The sequence below is a fragment of the Vigna umbellata genome, chromosome 8 (assembly GCF_029865625.1).
Source record: "Vigna umbellata cultivar VRB3 chromosome 8, Vumbellata_1.0, whole genome shotgun sequence".
NCBI classification, from domain to species: Eukaryota; Viridiplantae; Streptophyta; class Magnoliopsida; order Fabales; family Fabaceae; genus Vigna; species Vigna umbellata.
In genome coordinates this window covers 28,664,341-28,688,190 of record NC_142172.1, presented here as the reverse complement: position 1 = coordinate 28,688,190, position 23,850 = coordinate 28,664,341, and the positions used below count along the sequence as shown (strand labels likewise).

Below are 23,850 nucleotides of genomic sequence, written 5' to 3'. Positions count from 1 at the left end.
AACTAGTTCTAACAAGAGTTAAGGCCAAAAAGAGGGAGCAGAAGCTCTGAAACCAAACTAGTATTTAAAGAAGTCTTGTTATGATTATGGGAGGACAAGATGCAGAAAGGCATGCTGAGATAAGAAAACCACCGAGACACTAACCTGAGTTTCGATATCATTGGAGTTTAATCTCTTATTATAGGCATCAACGAAACATCCTCTCTCACTTTCAGGAATAAGATCTCTAAATGGCTCCCAAGCTGACATGAGACAAAATGCACCAATATCAACGACTTAAAACTTAAAAGTCAAGATTCTGATGAGCAGAAAGCCAGAAATCAAAATCAAGTCAAATATGAGATTATGCAAAGCTACAACGGAAAACATCAAATTATTAAAAGAATATAGAATAATACAAAACTGCCACATAATTTCATACATCAAATAAGTCAAACCTCCTCGAATCATTAAAAGGAAACCTTATTATGCATGGCAATTATTCAAACTTAATGCACCAGAAAATTAGATGAAAAGACAGCTCCATACCATCAGGATATATTGCAGCAGCTCATAAAACCAATCAATTTCTTTCTTCCTTAGGAGGAAAATTCCCCTGAGGATGATGCCAGTAACCTTGTAACAAAATGCTAATAAGGTATTTTAAAAAGTGAACAACATAGCATGGAATATGGAGTACACAATCTTGAGCAGTGCTGGAAAAATAATAGTAATAATAGAAGTATAACAATAATAATAGTAAAACAACCACATGGTTAATGCGCATAATTTAGCTTTCCCAAAGGATGTAACATGCTTAGATTCATCCAAGCACACATTCATGTGTAAAGATAGGTTTTAGCATTACAGTTCACACAGCTGCATTAATACTTAGAACCACTAAAAATGCTTATATTTGTTATCACTCATCAGCACATGTTAAAGAATCTCAACCACAAACAACCATAAAACACAAATGTAAATTAATCCTAAACTATACTCAAACTCACTTATATTCCTTCTACTCCAAAAATTTGAAAGCTAGGAGTCTAAACCAGTTTGAATACAAATATACTCCTTTGGAAATTCACTACTCAAAAACTCCCTATTTAGACCAAAAACATGCAAATACACTACAAAAAAAAGCCGTTATTCAGTGGAGGTTATTTTTCCATTTTACAGAGGTTTTTTCCCTCCGCAGCCCCGCAGTAAGAGTCGTAGCTATTAATTTGCAAGGATTTTTATAGTTATATTATAGAGGTTTTTTTGTGAAGGGTTTTAACCTCTTCTATTAGTGACTTATTTTATGGAGGTTTCAAGCCTCCTTTATTTATAATTTCCTACCTACATTCATAATTTCTTGATTTAATGAAGTTTGTTTTCTATAATAAGAAATAAATAAAATATATAAAATTGTAAAATACACAAAAAGTAATAAAAATTAATTTTATTAATAATTTAAGATAATGTAAATTCATTGACAATTACAATGTAAATATAAAAAAATACAAAATGTTTAAAGAACATTGCAAGATTGACTAAAAAATCTAGCATGATAAAATACAACTAGACCAATTGAAAACATATGAACTAATGCTGATGACTTAAACAAATTCACTACAAAACATCATCTTGCTTTAGTTTCTTGTTGAGTTTGTTGAGGTTTCTGATGCTTTTCCTTTTTGGTAGGTACTTCTGATAACAGTTGAAAAACTGTTATTTTCATGCTTAAAATTGACACAAAAAGCAACCTTTACACTTAGAAACTAGCTTGAAATCATGCTTTTATCCATATTTTCATAAATAAGAGAGCTGGACAGGTTTATGCTTGATTTCAGTGTTTTTGTGCAGGTTTTAAGGTGAATTTAGTGAAAGAAGTGAAGAAGGAGAGAGATGGAATCAGAAAAGTCAACCAGAAACCAGAAAAGTCAACCAGTCAACCAGTCAACCAAAAAGTCAATCAGTCAACCAGAATACGGAAAAAGTCAACCATACGAGTTTTGGGCCAGTTTTCTGCGATTTTATGATCTGTTTGGGCCTGGACCCGTTTTCTATTATTTTTATGTCCTATTTAAAGACCTAGATGTCTTAGGGTTGGTATCTTTGGCAGAAACGAAGCAAACACTCTCTCTTCCACCTCTTGGGGTAGATTGGGAGATGGTGACAGCTCTCCTCTTCTCTTTCTCGGGTTTTTCTATCTCTTTCATTCTTTCATTATTGTTCATCTAGGTTCACCATGAATATGGTGAACTAAACCTTGTATGTTTGTTGAGGAATCAATGTAATCTTTTAAAGCTCTCATATATGGAATTTGTGCTTGCATCTTAATCTAAGATTTATGCTTTCTTTCATCATTAGTTAGGGTTTTTCCTCTTTGCTTAATGCTTGCTTTGTTTAACTCATTCAATGCATGATTATTGATTTTGTCGATACGGGAACGTACGGGGAAGTCTAGATCCGGGGAATTTCTCCCAATAAGTATATTGGTTGCCTTAAGCTCCTGTGCTAAATAAACTAATTATTAGGAATGCTAGGAATCGTATGAACTCGTAATTAGGGAGAAGCCTTCTTGAAAGGTAATTTAGAGAGTGGCATTAACAATGATGAATTGAATGTTGAATTCCTAAAATATATGAGAGTGGATAAGATGAAATTGACCCCCAACAACATATTCATATATATATATATATTTCATTGAAAGTGCTTGTCTTTTGCTTTTGCCATTGATCAAAACTCATGCATACATGTTTATTTTGTGTCTTGCATATTAAACATCCAAATATTTCGTTCTTAAGTCTTAGCTAATCAACGAACCACACAACTAAACTAGGCCGTGAGTCCTTTGGGAGAACGATACTTGGTCTTACCGAGTTTATTACACTACAAAAAAAATGTTATTTAGAGGAGGTTTTTTTTTCGATTTGCGGGGGTTTTCACCCTCCGCAAAATAAATTCCGGGGGTTTTTCAAACCGCCGCAGTTTGAGTCGCCACAAACTATCTGCGGGGGTTTTTTGCGACCCCTGGTATCGAGTTCAATTTGCGGAGGTTTTTCTGCGGAGGGTAAAAGCCTCCTCTATTACTGACTATTATTTTGTGGGGGTTTTTAACCTCCTTTATTTTCAACTATTTAATTACAAAAAATACCTATATTTTTTATATGCTATTCAATTCACTAGCTTGCTGAAATAATAAAAAAATCAATAAAATATATAAAATTGTAAAATACTGAAAAATAATTCAAAATTAATTTTATTGATGATTTAAAATAACATACATTCATTAATAATTACAATGTAAATATAAAAAAATACATAATGTTTAAATAAAGTTACAAGATTGACCAAAAAATCTAACATTGTCAAAAATACATAATAGACTAAATATAATTATATCCTAAAAGAAGCATCATAAACCCCCTAGCATGAGATAATCCTCTTGTACTCAAAGAAAACTCCAACTCATTTGTATCAACAACTTCCTGAAATGATAAAAGAAAAATATTAAAATAAAATAAATCACAACAGACCCTTGGACTTTAATAGGTGAAGGAAACTATAAAGAAGAAAATGAACTACCAATATTTGACCACGAGGATTATATTTGAATTTCAAATGCATACTTTTTGCCATTCAATGCCTTTCACCAGAAAAACTTGCAACGAAAACCAATGCCCCTTTCCACATCAATACTAGCAACCTGAGGAGGGCAGAAGCAACAGACATGAACAGAAGGCACTTCTTTATCACCTTGATTTCTACTGGGGTATTAGGCATAAACCTACAGTTGAATACTTGATTGCATCTTTTTGGTTGATGGTTGATAATTGAGATCTACCCATAGTGCAAAGAATAAATACAGACAAAGCATGTCACTAAATAACTATTCTAATCAGAATCTCACTTCAAAACTCAGTTCTCTCTACGCAACAATGATAATGGCAGTCCTGGGTACGAAAATAAAAAAGACAGTAGTAATTTATCAGCATGTGAGCTTCAAATTTACGTTCAATTAGTGATCATTTTAAACTAAAATCTGGATAGCTGCTGAGGAATGGTGGATATAATTGGACCGTATCTCTGCAAACAAATGATACACAAAATTCATAAGAAACGGAAAAAAGTTTAACATATTTTGACTGATAAGCATACCTATGTGGATAAGTTTAAAAATTAATACCATGATCAAGATAAAAAAAAATAAATAAACAAGAGAATGTAAACTGGAACATGAGAGATGTTTTAACACTAACCTCTATTAAGGGATCCACTTGAGGAACCTCTATGAAAAAATAAATAATATTTCCTATGCATACCTTTTATATCTTGATGATATTTTCATTGTTTTATTTTTAACTCATTTTACAATGAATAAACACTCTTCCTTACTCATATGCCTTATTTTCCCACTCATACAACAGAAGATGCAAAAACTCAACATTGTTACAACTTTAAACATAAAAATAAATCTTACTTTTGCATTAGCCTGGACTCCAGCACTAAGTAAAGTGCACAAAAGTTCAATATAGGCAGCTGGAGTAACCTGTGAGTAAGAAAAACAACAAGTCGATCCCTAATTCCTACAACAACAAGTTTCTCCAATACCATAAAACTAACCTCCTGCAAATTTCAAAATAAAGAAGTATATCAACTACAAAACAAAGAGGCTTGGCAATAGATATGTGAAAGGAATAGAGTGGTATGGATGCAAGAGAAATTGTCAATTACAACCATATGCAGGAAGGAATTTAAGTATTTGATTGTAGATCTATAAGTGTATAGTTTTAGAGAATTTAAGAGCTGTGATACAAGGAATTAGTAAACCCCAATTCACAGAATGTGTTAGAATAGCAACATAAAATGAAAATCATAATAAAGACAAGGGTATAACATATGAACAAAAATGTAAGAGATTTCTCTTCAGAACATGTAGTAAAATATATAAAGTTTGAAATTGAGAAATTCTAAAGGAAGTTGAGATAGGCTATATGAAACACATGATGTCATTGGACTAAGTTAGAAACCAAATTCTCTTACATTGACATTCAATTTCATGAAAAACAAACCAACGATAAAGTATTCCAAACTTTGTCTGTTTCTTAAAGTTTTCGTAGTGTACCCTCACATATGGATCACTTATGCCTTTGAGATAGACAATAACAATCCCTTCCCAGGACAAGTTCAATCCAACCATTGCTTGAGCCAAAACCCGAACCCTGTACATTGAAAATTGTTAGCATGAATATCCAAGTAGTGAAAAAAAGTTGTGTGTAAAATGACTAAATGGTTGAAAGAATCACTAATTTCAAAGTGAATAAGCACACCTTCGGTCCTTCTTGGTCATCCACTCTAATTGATATTCGAAGTCTTAATTCTCCAGAATGCACTCTTTTAAGAGGGATCCATACATCCCTTACTGACCCATCAACCACTACTTCCAAAATACGGTGTAGTATTGTTCAAAATTTGCATACAAAGCACTAATTACACTATAAAAACGCCTTTCTTATTAGAAGAACGATGGTGGGCAACAAAAATGTATTGCACTTAACCTAGGAATTTCATCAAACACGTACAGGGCAACAATAATCCCCACTCCCTGTTATGAGTTAACCAGAATATCCTGCACCATTAACAATCAGTGTGAGAGACATTTTTGAAAAGTTGAATTGGAAGTGAAATCAATATGGAAAGGCGTTGCAACACCAAACGATACCCTTGTGGCCGCGATAAGTGCAGAGGCGTTTGAGAACTGTCTCATCTTCGATTAGGGTTTTATGATTTCACGAATTTGAGGATACTAGTGAAAGGTAAAGCCTCTGAAACATGAAACCTAAACCTAAAAGAGAGGTTTGGGGAAGAGTTTTAAGATTTGAGTTTTGAATCAAAAATGGAAAACATAGAACTGAAAACCCCTTTGACTGTATATGCGTCTCCCAAGTCTACGACTCCCTCGTCTAGTCCAACGTCGACCCCGAACTCCTCACCACCTTCATGACAGGCGACATCAAGCTCCTCTACAAGATCACCTTCTCAGCACTTTACAGCGGTTCGTCATTACGCTTTTCCTGGTCGAGAATGGCTGTGACGGGAAGACGGCTCAAAGAGTGTAGATGAACATGAGAAAAAGGAAGTGTTTGATGAAGTTAAGTTTAGGTTTAGGAATTTGGAGAAAAAATAAAGTAAGATAAAATTTTGGAAGGAAAAGACTGAAAAACGAAAAAAAAATAAAAAAGAAAAATGTATTATAATTTGGTTAGTTATGAACCTCTTTAAAAAGAACTTAAAACCTCCGCTATCATTAGGCCTTTGACAATTCAATAGAACCAAATTAAATCATATTAATTTGCGGAGGGTTTTTATAACCTCCGCAAAATAACCTCCCTTAAATACCATTTTTTTTGTAGTGTTACTTGAAACGATTTGGTCATACTTGCCGATTGTTCAACAAGTTTGTGACATCATATTTTGGTGATCATAAATTTGTCCATCAACTTCCAACCGTGCTTGTGAACTCCACTAATTGTTTTTGGAAGCATATGCTAATACAAGCCTGTAATAAAGCCAACAAACAAGTAATAAAAACCACAATATTTACACAATGCCTCATACACTATGAAATAACACAAAAAATATGTGCAAGTTTGCAATAAAGCCAGTAAACATGTAACAAAAAGCCACAATAGTTACACAATGCTTCATAGACTATGAAATAAGCAAAAAATATGTGATTTATAACTGAGATAATAATTACTATAAAATTACCATTCCTTTAATTCATCAAAATAAGTGTAGCAGACGGACACTTGCTGCTTCTCTTAAGAGAGATTGTGGTATTTGAGGAGAAAGGTGATGAATGACATGGGTTCCAATGTCATGGTGAATGTTATTGATCCATCCATAGTCACGATCAATAGTTGTAAGGTCACTCATAAGGTAGCTCCACTCCTGTTAAACACTAAGAAGAAAGATTGATTTTAAGTCACTTTCAATTCCAAGTCATCACAAACATTGAAGAAACAAGTTGAAGAAGACTATACTATAACTCTATAAAGCTCAAGAGAAAGCAAGAATGGTAAATAAGTTGACTGCCCTAACAAAGTAGTTCGGATCAAACAATTAATAAATCACCTAGCTGCTCGATATAATCATAAACTACAAAATAAACAAGAGCAAACTTACGAAAGAAGTTATCAAACAGTTAGGTGATAGAGATATTACAGTGAAATTCTTCTCAATGTCATTAACATCATTCACCAATGATGCCTTTGGATCATCTAATGAGATTGCAACTATTTTCCAATCAAGTTCTCCTTCATCAATCATGTCTAATGCACCCAAGGGTTTGACCTTTAAAACCTCACATATTTTCCTCTCTCTTTCACCAATCTCAACTACGTCAACTGTAGAATTACAATGATTTCAGGCATATTGTGTTGTATTCATAATATAACATTATGGCAGAGAAAAAAATCTAGAATCTTTATTAATGGAATACCTAGGTCATAACAGCTAGCCCACATGGCAGAAAACTTATTTTTTGAACTTTACTTCCATTTCCTAGTTAAAAAGCGCATTATCTCATTATATAGTAATTCTTATTACATAACTACGCAGTAATTAGCTTCCATCATATTAAGCAAATATAAATCATGATGAATCCCCATAAAATATTACTATTTGGCTCTTACTCAACATTTCTTTCATAAAAGCAGATGAAATGTAGTAATATACTTAAGATTGAAACTGTAAAATAATTCTAGAGGGCTTGATTGATCCCTCTCACAATCTTCTATTTATAAGAATAAATTGATACACAAACATGATAAATAGGGTAACCCTAATATAATCATGATAAATAGGGTAACCCTAGACACAATATAATCATGATAAATAGGGTAATCCTAGACACAATATAATCATGATAAATAGGATAACCCTTGACACACTATAATGATGATAAAATAGGATAAATATCCTAACAAATATTAAGTAAACACATACAGATGTGTGAAACAGAATATCTCATTTAGCTAGTGAAGTATAAGAATATTCAAAACTATTCAACATAAGCCAAAATAAAGACTATCCTTAACAACTTACCAACCTATTGGATTGTGTGAAACGAAGTGGGTCACTAGGATACGACAATGTTGTTCTTTCTGGTGAGTTTCCTGTCTTTCGCTTATGGATTGGTGATTCCGGTTTTTCCCTTTCCCCACTTCGATCGCATTCACGAAAATTGCAAATTCATGTTGTCCTTCTCTACATTCTCGAATTGCAAGATTGACTAAAAAATCTAGCATGATAAAATACAACTAGACCAATTGAAAACATATGAATTAATGCTGATGACTTAAACAAATTCACTACAAAACATCATCTTGCTTTAGTTTCTTGTTGAGTTTGTTCAGGTTTCTGATGCTTTTCCTTTTTGGTAGGTACTTCCAACCGTGCTTTTGAACTCCACTAATTGTTTTTGGAAGCATATGCTAATACAAGCCTGTAATAAAGCCAACAAACAAGTAATAAAAACCACAATATTTACACAATGCCTCATACACTATGAAATAACACAAAAAATATGTGCAAGTCTGCAATAAAGCCAGTAAACATGTAACAAAAAGCCACAATAGTTACACAATGCTTCATAGACTATGAAATAAGCAAAAAATATGTGATTTATAACTGAGATAATAATTACTATAAAATTACCATTCCTTTAATTCATCAAAATAAGTGTAGCAGACGGACACTTGCTGCTTCTGTTAAGAGAGATTGTGGTATTTGAGGAGAAAGGTGATGAATGACATGGGTTCCAATGTCATGGTGAATGTTATTGATCCATCCATAGTCACGATCAATGGTGAATGTTACACAATGCTCGTGTATATATATATATATATATATATATATATATATATATATATATATATATATATATATAGAGTGAGAGAGAGAAAAAAAATAAATTTTAGATAATTATAAATTTAAACTAATTAATTTTTAAGTGATGAAAAAATAGATATTTTTGTTTAATAATTATGTATGATAAGTTCACAAATTTTAGCATTATATTAATTAGAAATCATGATTGATATATGACTTTTATAACTTAATTATAAACATTATATACAAACAATCATAATATACATTATTTTTTCCTTTTATGTATAAACATCTACCTACTATCTAGTTAATAACCATCAATATTATGTAGGAATTATTTTTATATTTATGAAGTAATGGATAAGATAAGGAAATATTTATGTTTGTCGTGACATAGAATTAATGGCCAAGCAATACTACATTTATTTTGAGTAAGATGAATGGTTGGCAGGAAAAATCTAGCCAAAATTATTATGACGTATATTTTGTAATTCCAATCATATTCACTAAGATTATGTTATATAGGAGATAAAATCCAAACACATGCCAGAAAGCTATTCCAAACAAAAGTGCCAAAAACTTGTAAATCTCTTTAGCAAGTGCACCAAATCGTTCAAGTAATAAACCATGGTAAGATCAGATATCGTTTTTCCAAGAGACTCGTAATACTAGAAAATTGTGCGATTAACAACTCATCTAGACTCAAGAGCAACTCATCATTTAAGAATATGTGCAAAAAGATAAATTCACAAGTAATTACAAGGTTGGACTTTGGTATTGAAGGCACTTGGAAATGGAAAAGATTAGAAATGGTATGAAATGACATTGTTAAGGTTAGTTTTCACCAATGCACTCTTGTGTATAACCAATTTCATCTCCTCTCCATCAATTTACTAAAGTCAATCCACTAAAACACTCTAGCCCTAATCCCTTAGGTGAAAGAGCCTAGGTTTTCCTTATCAAACTCCAATCCCTTGGACAATCTAACAAGAAAACCCGCATTAAGAACTAGGATCTAAGACAACATGTGAATCATATCCCATCCTTGGCTCAATGACCCACAAGGACTCTTGTTTCAGTTCAAGATTTCATATCCCATCCCTGGCTCAATGAAACCCCAAAATCAAGTCATGAACGTCCCCATTACATGCAAGCTTTAAGATCGAAAACAAGAATACTAGTAATAGATAGAAAAGGCATTTATAAATATGAAACAATCATTCATTACACAAGAGTTCATAGGCTACATCTAACCCTAACAAGATGAGTCTGGTTCTCCATTTCCATGGAGAACCCTAAAGCTTACAAACATGGAAGATGGAAGAAGAAGGAGATCCAAAGGAAGAGGAGAAGATGTTCCCACAAGCTCCTCGCGCCCTCCATGAGCTCCAGACGTGAAATCGCGCCTCCAAAGAACCAAAGACCCGTTTTCTTTCTGCCTCGTGAGTATATATACTGCCCGAATTCTCGCTTAAGCTAAATTATTCTCGCTTGAGCGAGAATTCTTCTTGGAGAAGATAGTCATTCTCGCTTAAGCTAAATTATTCTCGCTTAAGCGAAAATGACTGTTAAATCAATGACTTCCTGGATCACCGAGGCTCTTCAATGTAATGGAGGATCTTCCTAACATCAAAATAGATCAAAGAAAACAAGGGATTAGAGTAATATTTACGTAACATAGCCTAAAATATAGATAAATACTAAAACTAAATAAAAGAGAGGATTTAAGCAAGTAATAAGCAAAAAAAGAGTTGATTTTGCTTCTAAAATGATGCTTAGATAATGGTAAGAATTAGCATTATTAGTGTACATAGTTTTGTCTCTCTTCATTCCTTCCTAAACCAAAGTAAAATAATCTCATTATACTATCAATCATTAATAGTATATAAAAGGTTTAATCATTCACGAAGTCTCTATTTTCGCGTGGAATCTCAATTTAGTCCCGTTGTTTATGAAAATCTCAATTGGGTTCCAAATTTATGAAAATTGCAACAATTGGATCCTTCCCGTTTAATTGTCTCCAACGACGTTAGTGTGTGTTTGACATGGCACGCAATAGTCAGTTTCTTAACTGACATGGCTGACTGAAGTAGGGCAGCTCGTGGATATTATTATTCCAACCTTTTTCTACTGCAACCTAGTACCCTACCCTTCTAAAACCTAAATTACTTTATCTTACACATGAGGCCCACCCAATACTAAATAATCATTTCCTATTTCTCTTTTCAACAAAGAATTTTAGCATTCTAATACACTTACGGCCCTGCACCTCTCTCTAACTCTCCTTCTTTCTAATTAAATTTCTTTTTCTCTCCGAAAGCCAAACATATTCCTAGTACTTCTCTCACGTCTTGCTCCATTTAAACACAGACCCCTCCACACATTAATCCAATTTTGTTTTCTTCCCCAGGCAGACTGAACTGATCAATGTTATTTGAACCTGCAGAATCAGGCTTGATCAAGGAAGATGCTTGTTTCCCACTTGGGGTAGCCTCTGCTCCACGGTCTCTATCAGACACTTCAGCCTCTCCATTCTCCTACCGTGCCTTGGCAGCAGCTAATGCTGCACTGATAGCTTCAGCTTCTGTAGATGATGCTTGAACCAGATACTCCACACCTTTAGTAATTCGCCTGTTCAAAGTCCTTTAGATGAATGAAGCCAAACAAGTAACATTAAATACTTTGCCCAATAAAATGAAAACAGTTATTGTACCGAGGTCCCTGAAGCATGGCATTTTCAGTGCTGATATATGTATAAATGTCACCATTCATTGGGGGTGCAACAAGATTTCCCAAAACAATAGAACTATCAGTAACTGCCTCAGGAACTGCTTGCCTCGCCGGTTTTCAAAACCCCCTTCAACGGCTACTCCGTCAAGTTCAGCCCCTTCAATGAGAACCGCCTCGCCGTTGCCACCGCCCAGAACTTTGGTATCCTCGGCAACGGTCGCCTCCACGTCCTCATCCTCTCCCTAGACCCCTCCCTCCCTATCGCGAAGCTTGCCTCCTACGACACCGCCGATGGTGTCTACGACGTAGCCTGGTCGAAATCACACGACTCCATCGTCATCGCCGCCGTGGCCGACGGCTCCGTGAAGCTCTACGACCTGGCCCTACCCCCCACTTCCAACCCGATTCGCTCCTTCCTGGAACACACCCGTGAGGTCCACTCCGCCGACTACAACCCCATCCGTCGCGACTCTTTCCTCTCCTCCTCCTGGGATGACACCGTCAAGCTCTCGACCCTCGACTGCCCCACCAGCGTCCGCACCTTCAAGGAGCACGCCTATTGCGTCTACTCCGTCGTCTGGAACCCCGTCTACAAATGTCAGGAACAATAGGGTTCCGGTGAGTGTGCTTAATGGGCACGGATATGCCGTGAGGAAGGTGACGGTGTGCACACATTAATCCACGTCAATTAAAAAACTCGTGCCACGTCAGTTAAGAAACTGACTACAGTGTGCCACGTCAAACACACACTAACGCCGTTGGAGACAATTTAACGGAAAGGATCCAATTGTTGCAATTTTCATAAATTTGGGACCCAATTGAGATTTCCATAAACAACGGGACTAAATTGAGATTCCACGCGAAAATAAGTACTTCATGAATGATTAAACCTATAAAAACTACACATCCATTTTCTAAAGTAATTATATATATATTATTGAGAATGAAAAAAAAACTTTCGAGATGAAGAGGTGAAAATATGAAATTGTTATTGTTTTTCGTTAATTTAACTATAATCTAAAATAGTTTTTATTTTATCGTTGATCATTGCTCATTTCTTATTTTATCTTGTCAAACTCTATTTGTTTATCATATTTTGTTTCTCATAAATTTAACTCCAATTTAAAATACCTTTTGTTTAATATGCATAATCTAAATAGTTTGTTTTTTTTTTCTTATTATTCTAACTTCTATGTGTCTACTCCACTCACCCACCATTTCACTTTCTTAAAAAAAATCTATTATTTTAAACAAAATACACACCTCCTTCGTGTATAAAAGAAATTAGTTCATATATATTACTAGAAGAATATTGTTATCATTGGACAAACGTTGTTTCAACTGTCGCTAGTTAAGGTTTAAAGATTGAAAATAAAAAAAGTTTGAAGGATTAAAAGTGAAAATGTGAAGGCAGGTTAAAACACTTTTTTAATTTGATTAAAAAAAGTTAATGTAAAAATATTTATTTATGTCTCTTAGAAAAATAAAAGATGTAAAAATAACAATTTTTTTAAGTATGTTAGAAAAGCAACTATGTAAAGTTAAAAAATTAACCGATACAAAACTTTATTTATTTAAATATGTTAGGAAATAACAAAATTTAATTTTATTTATCAAACGGTCACCACATATTTTTTTTAAGTCTATTTTCTTTTAAATAGACTTAAATCACAAACTTAATAAATCTATTTTGCATTAGAGTTAAGATGACAAAAGTTGAAAAATATTCACGACTTAAATAAGTAAAAATTCATATACTATTTTAAGTTGTTATTGAAAGTAAACAACAAGAATTAAGTAAAAATTTAATGTGTGTGGCGCATTGGGTGAGTTATCTCATTTCTCCCAATTTGGAGGTTCGTTGGTGGTTTACTACGCGATATTTCAGGCAACGTTTTGGTCTTTCGCACACATTGGTGAGGTGGAGGTTGGTTTTTTGCACACACCGGCACGAAAGAGGTTGGTTTTTCACACACCGTTACATTGAATACTTGATGCATTTCTTAATTTATAGGTTAATTTTGTATATTGTTTATTTGGTGAAATTTTAGGGAACTGTGGGTTTAAATTTTGGAAGGTGTAAGAAGAGGGTATAGTAATTTATTAATAAAATTTGACTTTTTTTGGAGATTAAAATTAAAATAATTGGTTTTGCCCTTGGTTATTTGTTATTCTAGGTAATTTTTTTATTTAAGTCTTGACTTGATTGGAAACCGAAATGGAAGCATGTAATACCAATGTAAGTAGAGTTTCTTTATTTGTGTTGTGGTTGTTGTTTTGGAACACTGATTGTAATATTTGAAATTTGTATTGTTTTACAGTGGCGCATGCGAACATGAATGGATACATCATACATTGTCCATATGAATTGGTTACTACGAACCAGACATCAAACGCGCATTAGAAAAAATCCATTTAGGTGGTGTTTATACATTGTTAAACCTCTAGAGGTCAGTTTAAAATTGTTGAAGGAGATGGCTTGTAGATGGGTGGAGCACCATGAATCATTTAGAGTTAGCCAACATCTACTACTATTCACTACAGTTGATGTTTTGATGACTTTAGGTTTAGGAGTAGGCGGTTTGGAGGTGTCGTACGATGAATCAGTAGTTGGTAAAGTAGGTGAGATGTTCAATCCAAAAACAACGACTTTGAAAGACCTGATGAATATGTTTGATGGGGTCGTATTTAATGATGCTATTGAGGTAGATGTGATTTGTCGTTTGTATATATTAGTTTGTTTGGTGGTATTTTATTTTCCTAGGAAGTCAAGGGTTGTTTCTAAAATGCCTTGTTTAGTGTTAGATGATTTAGATAGGTTGTCTCATTATGATTGGGGTAGTGCTGTACATAAATATCTTGTAAGTAGTCTAAACAGATGTAGTAAGAAAATACTGTCTGGAGCGATTGTTGACTCCTTGAGTATTAGTGGCAATGCTGCTATGTTACAGGTACTATGATGATGTATTATTTATTTTTGTTGTATTCATTTAAGTGATTGTCAAAATTTATTTGACAAGTTGTATTTGTGACATTGTAGCTTTGGACTTTTGAACGCCTTTCTTTGCATCATCATCGTTCTTATAAGATATTCCCGCATGTGTCGCAATTTCGTTCCTTTCATTTAAGGACGAAAAAAATAGATGTTTTGTTTAAGACAAGTGATGTAAGTTTATTAACATGTTTGGCTGTTTATTGTTGTGTTATTGATGTTGTTATTTGAGTAAGGTTTTTGTTTTTCATTGATATAGGTACAATTTGATTGGTACCTTAGTGACCATGATCGTCAGCAACCCCTCATACGTGGTGCTTTCCATATGGATGATGGAGTAAGGCCTGAATGTTGCAGGCCTGCAGCAGACCGACATGAGAACGAAGGTGAACAAAGTTGGGAATCAGAAGCTGAGGAAAAAATAAGAAGAAACAACCTTAAGATAAGAAGTCTCAGAGAAAAAATTAAAGGTGTTCGGAAGGAACTTCGTCACCTTCGAAAGTGTAGAAAGGTTGAAGAAGATCGTTCAGGTGTTGAAGCTGTTGGTGATGTTCAGTGGAATGATGAAGGTGCAAAACATGCAGTCTATGAAGAACCTTTAGGTCAAGTAGATGAGGAACCTGCAGGCTATGAAGAACCTGCAGGTGGAAAATCTGAAGAACTTGCAGGTGGAAAATCTGAAGAACTTGCATGTGGAAAAGATGCAAAACCTGCAGGTGAAGCGGATGAAGGAGGTGTAGGTGAAGTACATGAACAACCTGTAGGTGAAGCAGATGAAGGAGGTGTAGGTCAAGTACATGAAGAACCTGTAGTTGAAGGGGATTATGAACCTGGAAGTGAAGCAGATGAAGAACCTTTAGGTGTACCCCATGAGCATCCACCAGCTGTCATTGACATTGGTGATGATGATGAAGGAGATGTTAATGTTGAACCGATGTTTGTACGACCTTTGCATACTTATGTTGGTGATCCTAGAACGACGGTTGATTTGGATAAATTGTACAACTCAGTATCCGCAAAAGGGATTGAATTGAAGTAATATAATAATGTTTTATTTTTAATGAACAATGATGTTGGTATGTGATTTCTTATTGTTGTTTTTACAGCTTTGTCGCTGAAATATGTGATCAACCATTGAGCACACATGAATGTGAGTCTTTAGGGCCAATGCAATATGTAGAAAACTTGGTAATTATGCACTTACATGATATTAATCAATAATGATGTTGTCCAATCTAGAAGCTTGTTTTTGTCAGTGCTAAATTTTGTTGTTTTCTTTGTAGGTGGTATTTTTTGCATCATCAATTTTCATGTATTTTGAGAAAAGGTTGTCTAGAGTAGTAAAGAGGATTGTATTCAGTCCTGTGTTTGGGGTAAAAAAAATATTCTTGTTACACACATTGTTTTGTTGTCTTACTTGTTTTTGTAGTATGGTTTTTTAATTTGTTATTGTTTATTGAATGCAGAACCATATGCGCCACTAGTATAAGAGACGTCCAGCCAATTAACATGTGTGGCAACTTAAGGATTACGAACCGTATTTTCCTGCTGATCTGATTGAACTGCAAGACATCTTGTCTACTGATTTGGTGAGCAAGTTGTCATTTGTACGTACCATCTTGCTTTGTTATTTGGTTTATAAATTGTTTACATTTTTCATTTATTTGGCCACTTTTAGGTTTTTCTCCCATTTCTAAGTGATGATCATTGGTGGTGTTATGCGTTAAAAGTTTACACCTTTGAGTTTTTTGTTATTGACTCACTAGGTAGTGGTGTTAAATGGCATGCTCGAATTGACAAAAGCATAGTATTTTTTTATAATTTATTTAGAAAATTATTTTGTTCTTGTCCATCATTTCTCGAAGTGTACTTGTTTTGAAATTTATTATGATATGATTTAACATGACAAACTCAAAATATGCAACGTTTTTTTGGTTTGTTGTGCAATAGACTTGAAGATTCTAAGTGTCCTTTGATCGTTAAACAAGCAAACCAATTACAAATAAACAAAGAAATGTGAAAAACAATAACCAAACCCAAAATATGAATACGGGATCGCATAAAAGGTCTTACCTTGTTCGAAGAACCAATGTTAACAGACGAATCCATTACACAGAAAGGTGACATCTTTAACACAACCCACACCGAAAAACACACTTTCGACAGACCAACGATGGAGATTGTTCAACGTAGGTTAACAAAAAACGCTAAAATGGAGAGACAACGAGACACTTTGAACAGACCGGACAAGGAGATAGATGACCGTCCACACAAATTTGCAGAAAATGGAGAGAGAAGGAGCAGTCAAAACGAAAACCCTACAATGGAGACACTGCTTAACATAGGAGGGTACTTTCGGAATAATCAAATCTAAAAGCCTGAACCCTTTTTGTAATTTGTTTTCTTTTAAATAATTTTATTCGAATTAAAAGAATAGAAGGCTGACATGTGTGGTTGAAAAAACGTTGTCAAATTCACGTTGTCAACATATTGCGGTCCCTAAAAAATATTGTTAGACTTTGGGAAAGTTATTTTCTATTTGTTATGTTACAATTTTTTATATACATGTTTGTTTCGCTATCAAATTATTACTATTTAACAAGACAACTTAAGTATTGTCAAATTAATTGTTAATAAACTTGATAAAGTAAAATTAGTCGAGTCATTTCTCAACAAATATGAAATTATTTTTCAATACTTGATTCTTATGAAAGTCTATGAAAGGTTAGTAAAACATAACACAATGCTAAAAGATAAAAGTAAAAATCTATCCTAATGAAATTAATATTGAATATTGATGTATATGTGAATTCAATGAAATAACAGATAAAAAACTTTGAAACAATTATAATGAAAATAAACTAATTTCACTACTTTTCCAAAATAGATTCATCATCGGTTAACCATAGATTATTGTTCAATTGGTTATTACTTTTGATTTCAATTTAATTAAAATACATTCTTAATTAATTTTTTGGTGACCTTACTATTAACCAAAGTAGATGCTCAATTGAAAGTAGATAGCCCACAATGTGCTTTGAAGTACTATCATGTTATATGGTCATCCTTCTCCCTTCTTGTAAAGGTTATGGTGGAAAAGGTATATTATTGTGATGTTCAAGTTTTTGTACTATCATCAAATTGGTATTGTATCAAAAGCATTGCAAACATTTATCGTCTGATCTAAACATCTTGTGAAGATGGAATCAAACACTTTAATGTATCTTCACCAATATTGGTACATATGTAGTATGTAACATCCTTACTAATGTAAATGTTTTTTTTTTGTGGGTAGCAACATGAAACAAACTTGTGAACAAAAATAAAATAATGTCTAACGAGGATCCAATGACCACATTTTGAAAGGTTGCTATAGTCATAGGGATAGACTCAGTAGAAATTCCATTGTATTCTACTCTTTTTGGTAGAGAGAGTGAGTTCCATTCTACATGTATATGTCTGATTTGATGAAAATTGTATCACACAAACATATATGGAGTTAGAGATGATATAAGATCAATTTTAAAATAATTTTTATTCATTACCTTATTTTATACAGATATTATTAATAGCGTATCAAATTTAAATACATGCATGTTGTATTTGGAGGAGGAAAAAATGACAAATATGGATTTATGAACCTTAAATCATTACTTGAAGGTAACAAAAAGTTAAAAATACAAATGCATATGAGTAATTCCATATTAAAAGAAGAAAAACAAATTTACTTTGGTGTACGAGAGAAGGATGCCATCTTTATTGAATAAGTATATCTGGGTACATGGAAGTTGGCTGTGAAATAAGATGCAGGTTACAAGCAATGAGGAAAGCCAAACTAAGCTGTCAAAAGATTAGGTGCACTGCACATGAAAATATGAAGCAGGAAGAATCAGAGAGAAAAGGCCATGGAAGTATAACATATTAGCAGGGATCTAGCATTAATGGCTAAGAAAGTGAAAATGTGTCATCCTCTTAGGGTTGGTTTCATCGAAAATTTAAAAGTGATACATTCTTGAATCTCTGGCACGTAAACAAATAATGTGTTAGCAAGATCATCTCATAGCCTTCTGTTTTTGTGTCTCGATTTTCACACTTCAAAAATTCTTCTTCTCATCTAACCAACCAAAGTGAAGGCATCAACTAGAGCAAGTACTTTCAACATCGTTCCTTCTTCCAAATCAAAATACAAATTCACCTGATTTTTTCCACCCAATAACCTATTACTCTCTTTCATATCAGTTAATACATTATTTCTACTAACCATTGAGCCTTTCTCTTATCATTCTTTCATCTATTTTTCTGTCTTAATTACAATAACACATGAAAATATTTCCAATAACAAAGTTAACATCCATGAAAAATATGAAAAAAATAACATTTTAAAACATTTTTTAATAACATTTTAACATAACATATATGTCATTTTTCACTAATTCATTATTTATTTATTGTTATATTGATCTATTCCAACCCAACAAAAAACGTGACACATAATCAAAATATTATTAATATATACATATATATATATATATATATATATTAACGTATTATTGTCCAAAATATTAAAATATGGTCCAATGCATGTCTAAGAGGAGAGAGGCCCAATTGGCTTGGAGTCCTACGAGTGAGATAAAGTGTCTATTGGAAGACGTTGCTGGCAGAGTACACCCTTCGTCCCTATTGATAGAGAGAGAAAGAACTCAAGGCTCTTCCAGAAGCTAGAGAGAGAAGTGGAGCAGCACTCTACACAGCGACAGAGCCATGGATGTTCAGAGAAAGTGGGACGCGATCTGCACGGAGGCTTCGTGAAAGGTAAGAAAAATAAGCATTTTATTCATTCTCTATAGTAGCATACATATCTGTCTATTTTACAATATTATAAATGAACAAGGGAGAGCTCTATATATATAGAGCTCTTGGGAAAACGGGGACAATACTGATTATTGTCTTTTGACAGTAATCTAGCCGTTATAGGAAAACTCAATAGCCTCCCCTCAAGCTGGATGGTGTATGCTCACTAATCCAAGCTTGGGAACTATGGATCTGAACCGCACACGATGGGGAAACTTGGTGATGATGTCGGCCAGCTATTCATCTGATCGAACCGGAAGAAGTCGTAGGAGATTCGCTTGTATCTTTTCACGAACAACATGACAATCAAGCTCTATGTGCTTGGTCCTTTCGTGGAAGCTCTGGTTATGGGCTATGTGTCTCACCAATTTGTTGTCACAATATAGAACAGGAGTTCCCGCTTCTTGTACTTAGAGATCTTGTAGGAGATAGTGAAGCCATTGTATCCCACATACAGTGGCTGTAAGGGCACGATATTCCGCCTCGGTGGAAGATCTGGAAACGGTGCTTTGCTTCTTGGATTTCCACGAAACGAGAGATGATCCAAGGAATACGCAAAACCCTGTAGTGGACCTCCTAGTATTTGGACATGTTGCCCAATCTGAGTCACTAAAAGCTTTTAGATGAACTGGAGAATCGCCTCCAAAGAACAATCCCTCTAAAGGCTTAGATTTTATGTACCTAAGAACATATTGCACAGCCCGATAATGATAGTTAGTGGGTGATTTCATAAATTGACTTAATAGATTAATGGAAAAGCACAAAATAGATAATGATAGTTAGTGTCATAGAGACGTTGAATATCGTTGGCATAAAGGCTTTGGGCTTTCTTCCAAAAGGAGTGACAAGTTTTGAAAGCCCTTAAAGATACAAGAAGTTTGGGTTCCGCTGATTGCTATAACAGGGCACACAACTGAAAATCTGCTTGTTTCCAATAATCAACTTTTTCAGTAGGCACATGGCTTCCATCTCGCTCAAGGTGGTCATAATGTCCTTGGCCAAGGAACCACATTTCAACGGCAGCAGACCAAGATAGATAATTTTTTCCATTTAGCTTCTCGGAGGTAATTGATGGACTACCGGAGAAAGAGAAAGTACTGCCAGACGCCATTTCTGAAGAAGACGAATAGTACCAGCGAGGAACAAGAAAACCCTAAGGGTTTAGACGAACGAAACTGTGACAGTGATGGACAACGGTGGCCGGCAACGGACGGTGGCCGGCGACGACAGACTGTGGCGCCGGACAGATATTACGAGATAGGAACCAGAGCGGGTCCCGCTCTGATACCAACTTGAGAATTAAACTGTAAAATAATTTTAGAGGGTTTCATTGATCCCTCTCACAATCTTCTATTTAGGGTTTCATTGAACCCTAAACTCTATTTATAAGAAAAAATTGATACAAAAGTACATGATAAATAGGGTAACCCTAGACACAATATAATCATGATAAATAGGATAACCCTAGACACAATATAATCATGATAAATAGGTTAATCCTAGACACAATATAATCATGATAAATAGGATAACCCTTGACACAATATAATCATGATAAATAAGGTAACCCTTGACACAATATAATCATGATAAAATAGGATAAATATCCTAAAACTATTGTTGTCCAAAAATTATTAATCACCGCGAACAAAATCATCATGTGTTTTTTTTCAAAATAACGTACTTAAAACTAAATTTTAAATTCACCTTTCATACTTAATAAATACAAATAATAATTTCTCACATATATTGTATAACATAGAAATTTCTCACTCAATGTTTACTTGTCACATGAATGTTGAAATCATAAGGACTCCTTAACCATTTTTGTTTTAAATATTGGCGGCTATAAAACCAACTTCTTACCTTACTACAATCCCACACAATATTCGCATCAAAGAACGAAAGCAAAAACAAGCACAGCCCGATAATGATAGTTAGTGGGTGATTTCATAAATTGACTTAATAGATTAATGGAAAAGCACAAATCAGGTTTGGTATTGGTGACATAGAGCAACTTCCCTCTATCAATCTTCGATAGGGGCCAGGGTCATCCAAGTAGTTGTCTTCTTACAGTGAGCTTGTATCACTTAAAAAGGGTGTAGAGGATGGTTTGCATCCCAGTATTCCTGTTTCCTTAAGGATGTGCAAAGAATACTTTCTCTGACATAAATGAATTCCCTTTTTAGATCTTGCCACCTCCAAGCCTAGGAAATATTTGAGTTCTCCTAGGTTCTTTATTTGGAATTTATTATGCAATAGAGCCTTTATGTGGTTGATTTCGGTCATGGAGTTTCTAGCTAATATGATGTCTTCTACATAGACAAGTAAAGCAGTAAAATCTGCAGAAGTCCTTTTTATAAAAAGAGAGTGATCAGATTTAGATTGGATGTAGTTGACAGAAATGAGAAAAGAAGACATTTTTTCATACCATTGCCTACTAGTTTGTTTTAGTCCATATAGTGACTTAGTAAGCCTGCAAACCTGACTCTCTTTATGGATATTTAGACCGGGTGGTGGCTCCATGTAGACTTTCTCATTTAGGTCCCCATGTAGAAAGGCATTGTCTATATTAAGTTGATGTAGAAACCAATTATTAGAGGCTGCAAGGGCAATAAGCAATCAACAATAGTGAGTTTGGCAACATGAGAGAAAGTGTCCAAATAGTCTATCCCTTCTTGTTGAGTGTATCCTTTTGCCACCAGGCGGATTGTATCTTTCTACAGTGCCACCAGCCTTATATTTGATTTTGTATACCCACCTACAACCAATGGGTTTCTTTCCTGGAGGCAGTTGTGTTAAGTACCAGGTATTATTGTCTTGTAGGGCCCTGATTTCTCTCTGCATCGCTTCTGCCCACTCACACATACCTTTGGCTTGCTTCATTATAAGACTAAGGCTCATTATTTGGAGTGATGGGCATAGTATACTTCAAGTGCTTTTTTGACAAAGAGTCAGAGGATAATAGATCAGAAATGGGATAAGGGGTTTTAAAATTATTTTTCATAGATAAGGATTGATTAACCTGATGCACATAGTAACTCAGATATCCTGGAGTCCTTTTAACCCTGTTAGATCTCCCGCAACCATGATTTTCTTCACCATCAGCAATGTTGTCACCGCTATTGTTGTCAGCGATAGTCTGTTGCATATCTCTTGGATCATTGGTACCCATTTCATTAGGTCTCTTATCATCAATAGGGTTACCACTGCATAGAAGATCATTAAGAGAGGTGGTTCTATCTCCTTCTCCATCAGCAATTTCCCTACTGTCTCAACGGTCTTTGTACGGAAAGATGTCTTCATAAAAGACCACATTTCTGCTTATGAAGAGTTTCTTAGTGCTGACATCAAGAACAATGTATCCTTTGACACCACCTTTGTAGCCAAGGAAAATCCCTTTTCTAGATCTTGGATCAAGCTTACTTATGTTGTTTTCAAGGGTAGAGGCAAAGCATAGGCACCCAAAGACTTTGAGACTCAAAGTAAGTAGGAGGAACATTATAGACCAGATCATAAGGAGTCTTGTTACTAAGAATAGGCGAAGGCAACCTATTTATTAGGTAAACAACATGACTCAAAGCATAGGACCGATAGGCATTGGGCATATTAGATAGAAAAAGGAGACTGCGGGTCACATTAAGTATGTGTTGGTGTTTTCCTTCAACGACAGAATTTTGTTCAGGGGTTTCAACACAACTCTTTTGGTGATTAATGCCATACAAATCATACATATTAACACAATTAAATTTAGGTCCATTGTTGGTCCTAATAGTCTTAATCATTTTATCAAACTGGTTTTTAATTTTCACAATAAAATTCCGCAACAGATCCCTTGTTTGACCTTTATTATTCATTAAAAAAATCATAGTATGTCTACTATAGTCATCAACTATAGTAAGAAAATACCTATGACCGTGAACAAAAGAAGTGGAAAGAGGGCCCCATATATCATAGTGAATCATTTCGAAACATTCAGCAGTTAAAGAAATACTTCTAAAAAAAGGCAGTTTATGTTGTTTAGCATAGTGACAAGCATCACACACAATATCAGGACCCATTTGCACATAAGGGAAATTCTCACATATATGTTTAACAGTTTTGTGTCCAGGATGGCCTAACCTATAGTGCCACAAATTTACATCAACATGTTCATAAGAGAAAGCAAACTTTGAAATAAAATTTTGATCCGGATTAAGAAAGCCCATTAGATAATATAGGCCTTTGCAAAAGTTAGCATACCCAATCATCTTCAACGTAGAATTCTCCCTTATCTGACAAATCTCAGAAGAAAATGTTAGAGTGCAGTTTAAGTCCTTGATGAGACTTTGGACAGAAATCAGATTAAAACAAAAATCAGGTATATATAAAACATTAAAAATAACAAAATTCTTAGAAAATTGGACAGTCCT

The 23,850-nt window shown here is 34.3% G+C and overlaps 1 protein-coding gene across 10 annotated transcripts; it reads right to left on the bottom strand.

Moving 5' to 3' along the window:
* Positions 1 to 3,213: 3,213 nt before the first annotated feature.
* On the bottom strand, positions 3,214 to 6,206 carry LOC148194395 (uncharacterized). Of its 10 annotated transcripts, none has more exons than XR_015781356.1 (7): positions 5,693 to 6,195; positions 5,301 to 5,599; positions 5,096 to 5,192; positions 4,451 to 4,596; positions 3,762 to 4,056; positions 3,556 to 3,676; positions 3,214 to 3,458 (listed from the first exon to the last, which is right to left on the bottom strand). XR_015781356.1 is itself a non-coding variant. In XM_088095760.1 (6 exons), the coding sequence occupies exons 2-5, from the start codon at positions 5,318 to 5,320 to the stop codon at positions 3,620 to 3,622; spliced, it is 243 nt and encodes an 80-aa protein (XP_087951886.1). In that variant the 5' UTR covers positions 5,321 to 5,599; positions 5,693 to 6,206; the 3' UTR covers positions 3,214 to 3,458; positions 3,600 to 3,619. The 10 variants fall into 10 exon arrangements, 2 of the variants coding, with proteins under 2 accessions (XP_087951886.1, XP_087951885.1); XR_015781358.1 differs by having other exon boundaries at positions 3,600 to 3,676; XR_015781360.1 differs by having other exon boundaries at positions 3,556 to 4,056; positions 4,451 to 4,519; positions 5,693 to 6,204.
* Positions 6,207 to 23,850: the final 17,644 nt, after the last annotated feature.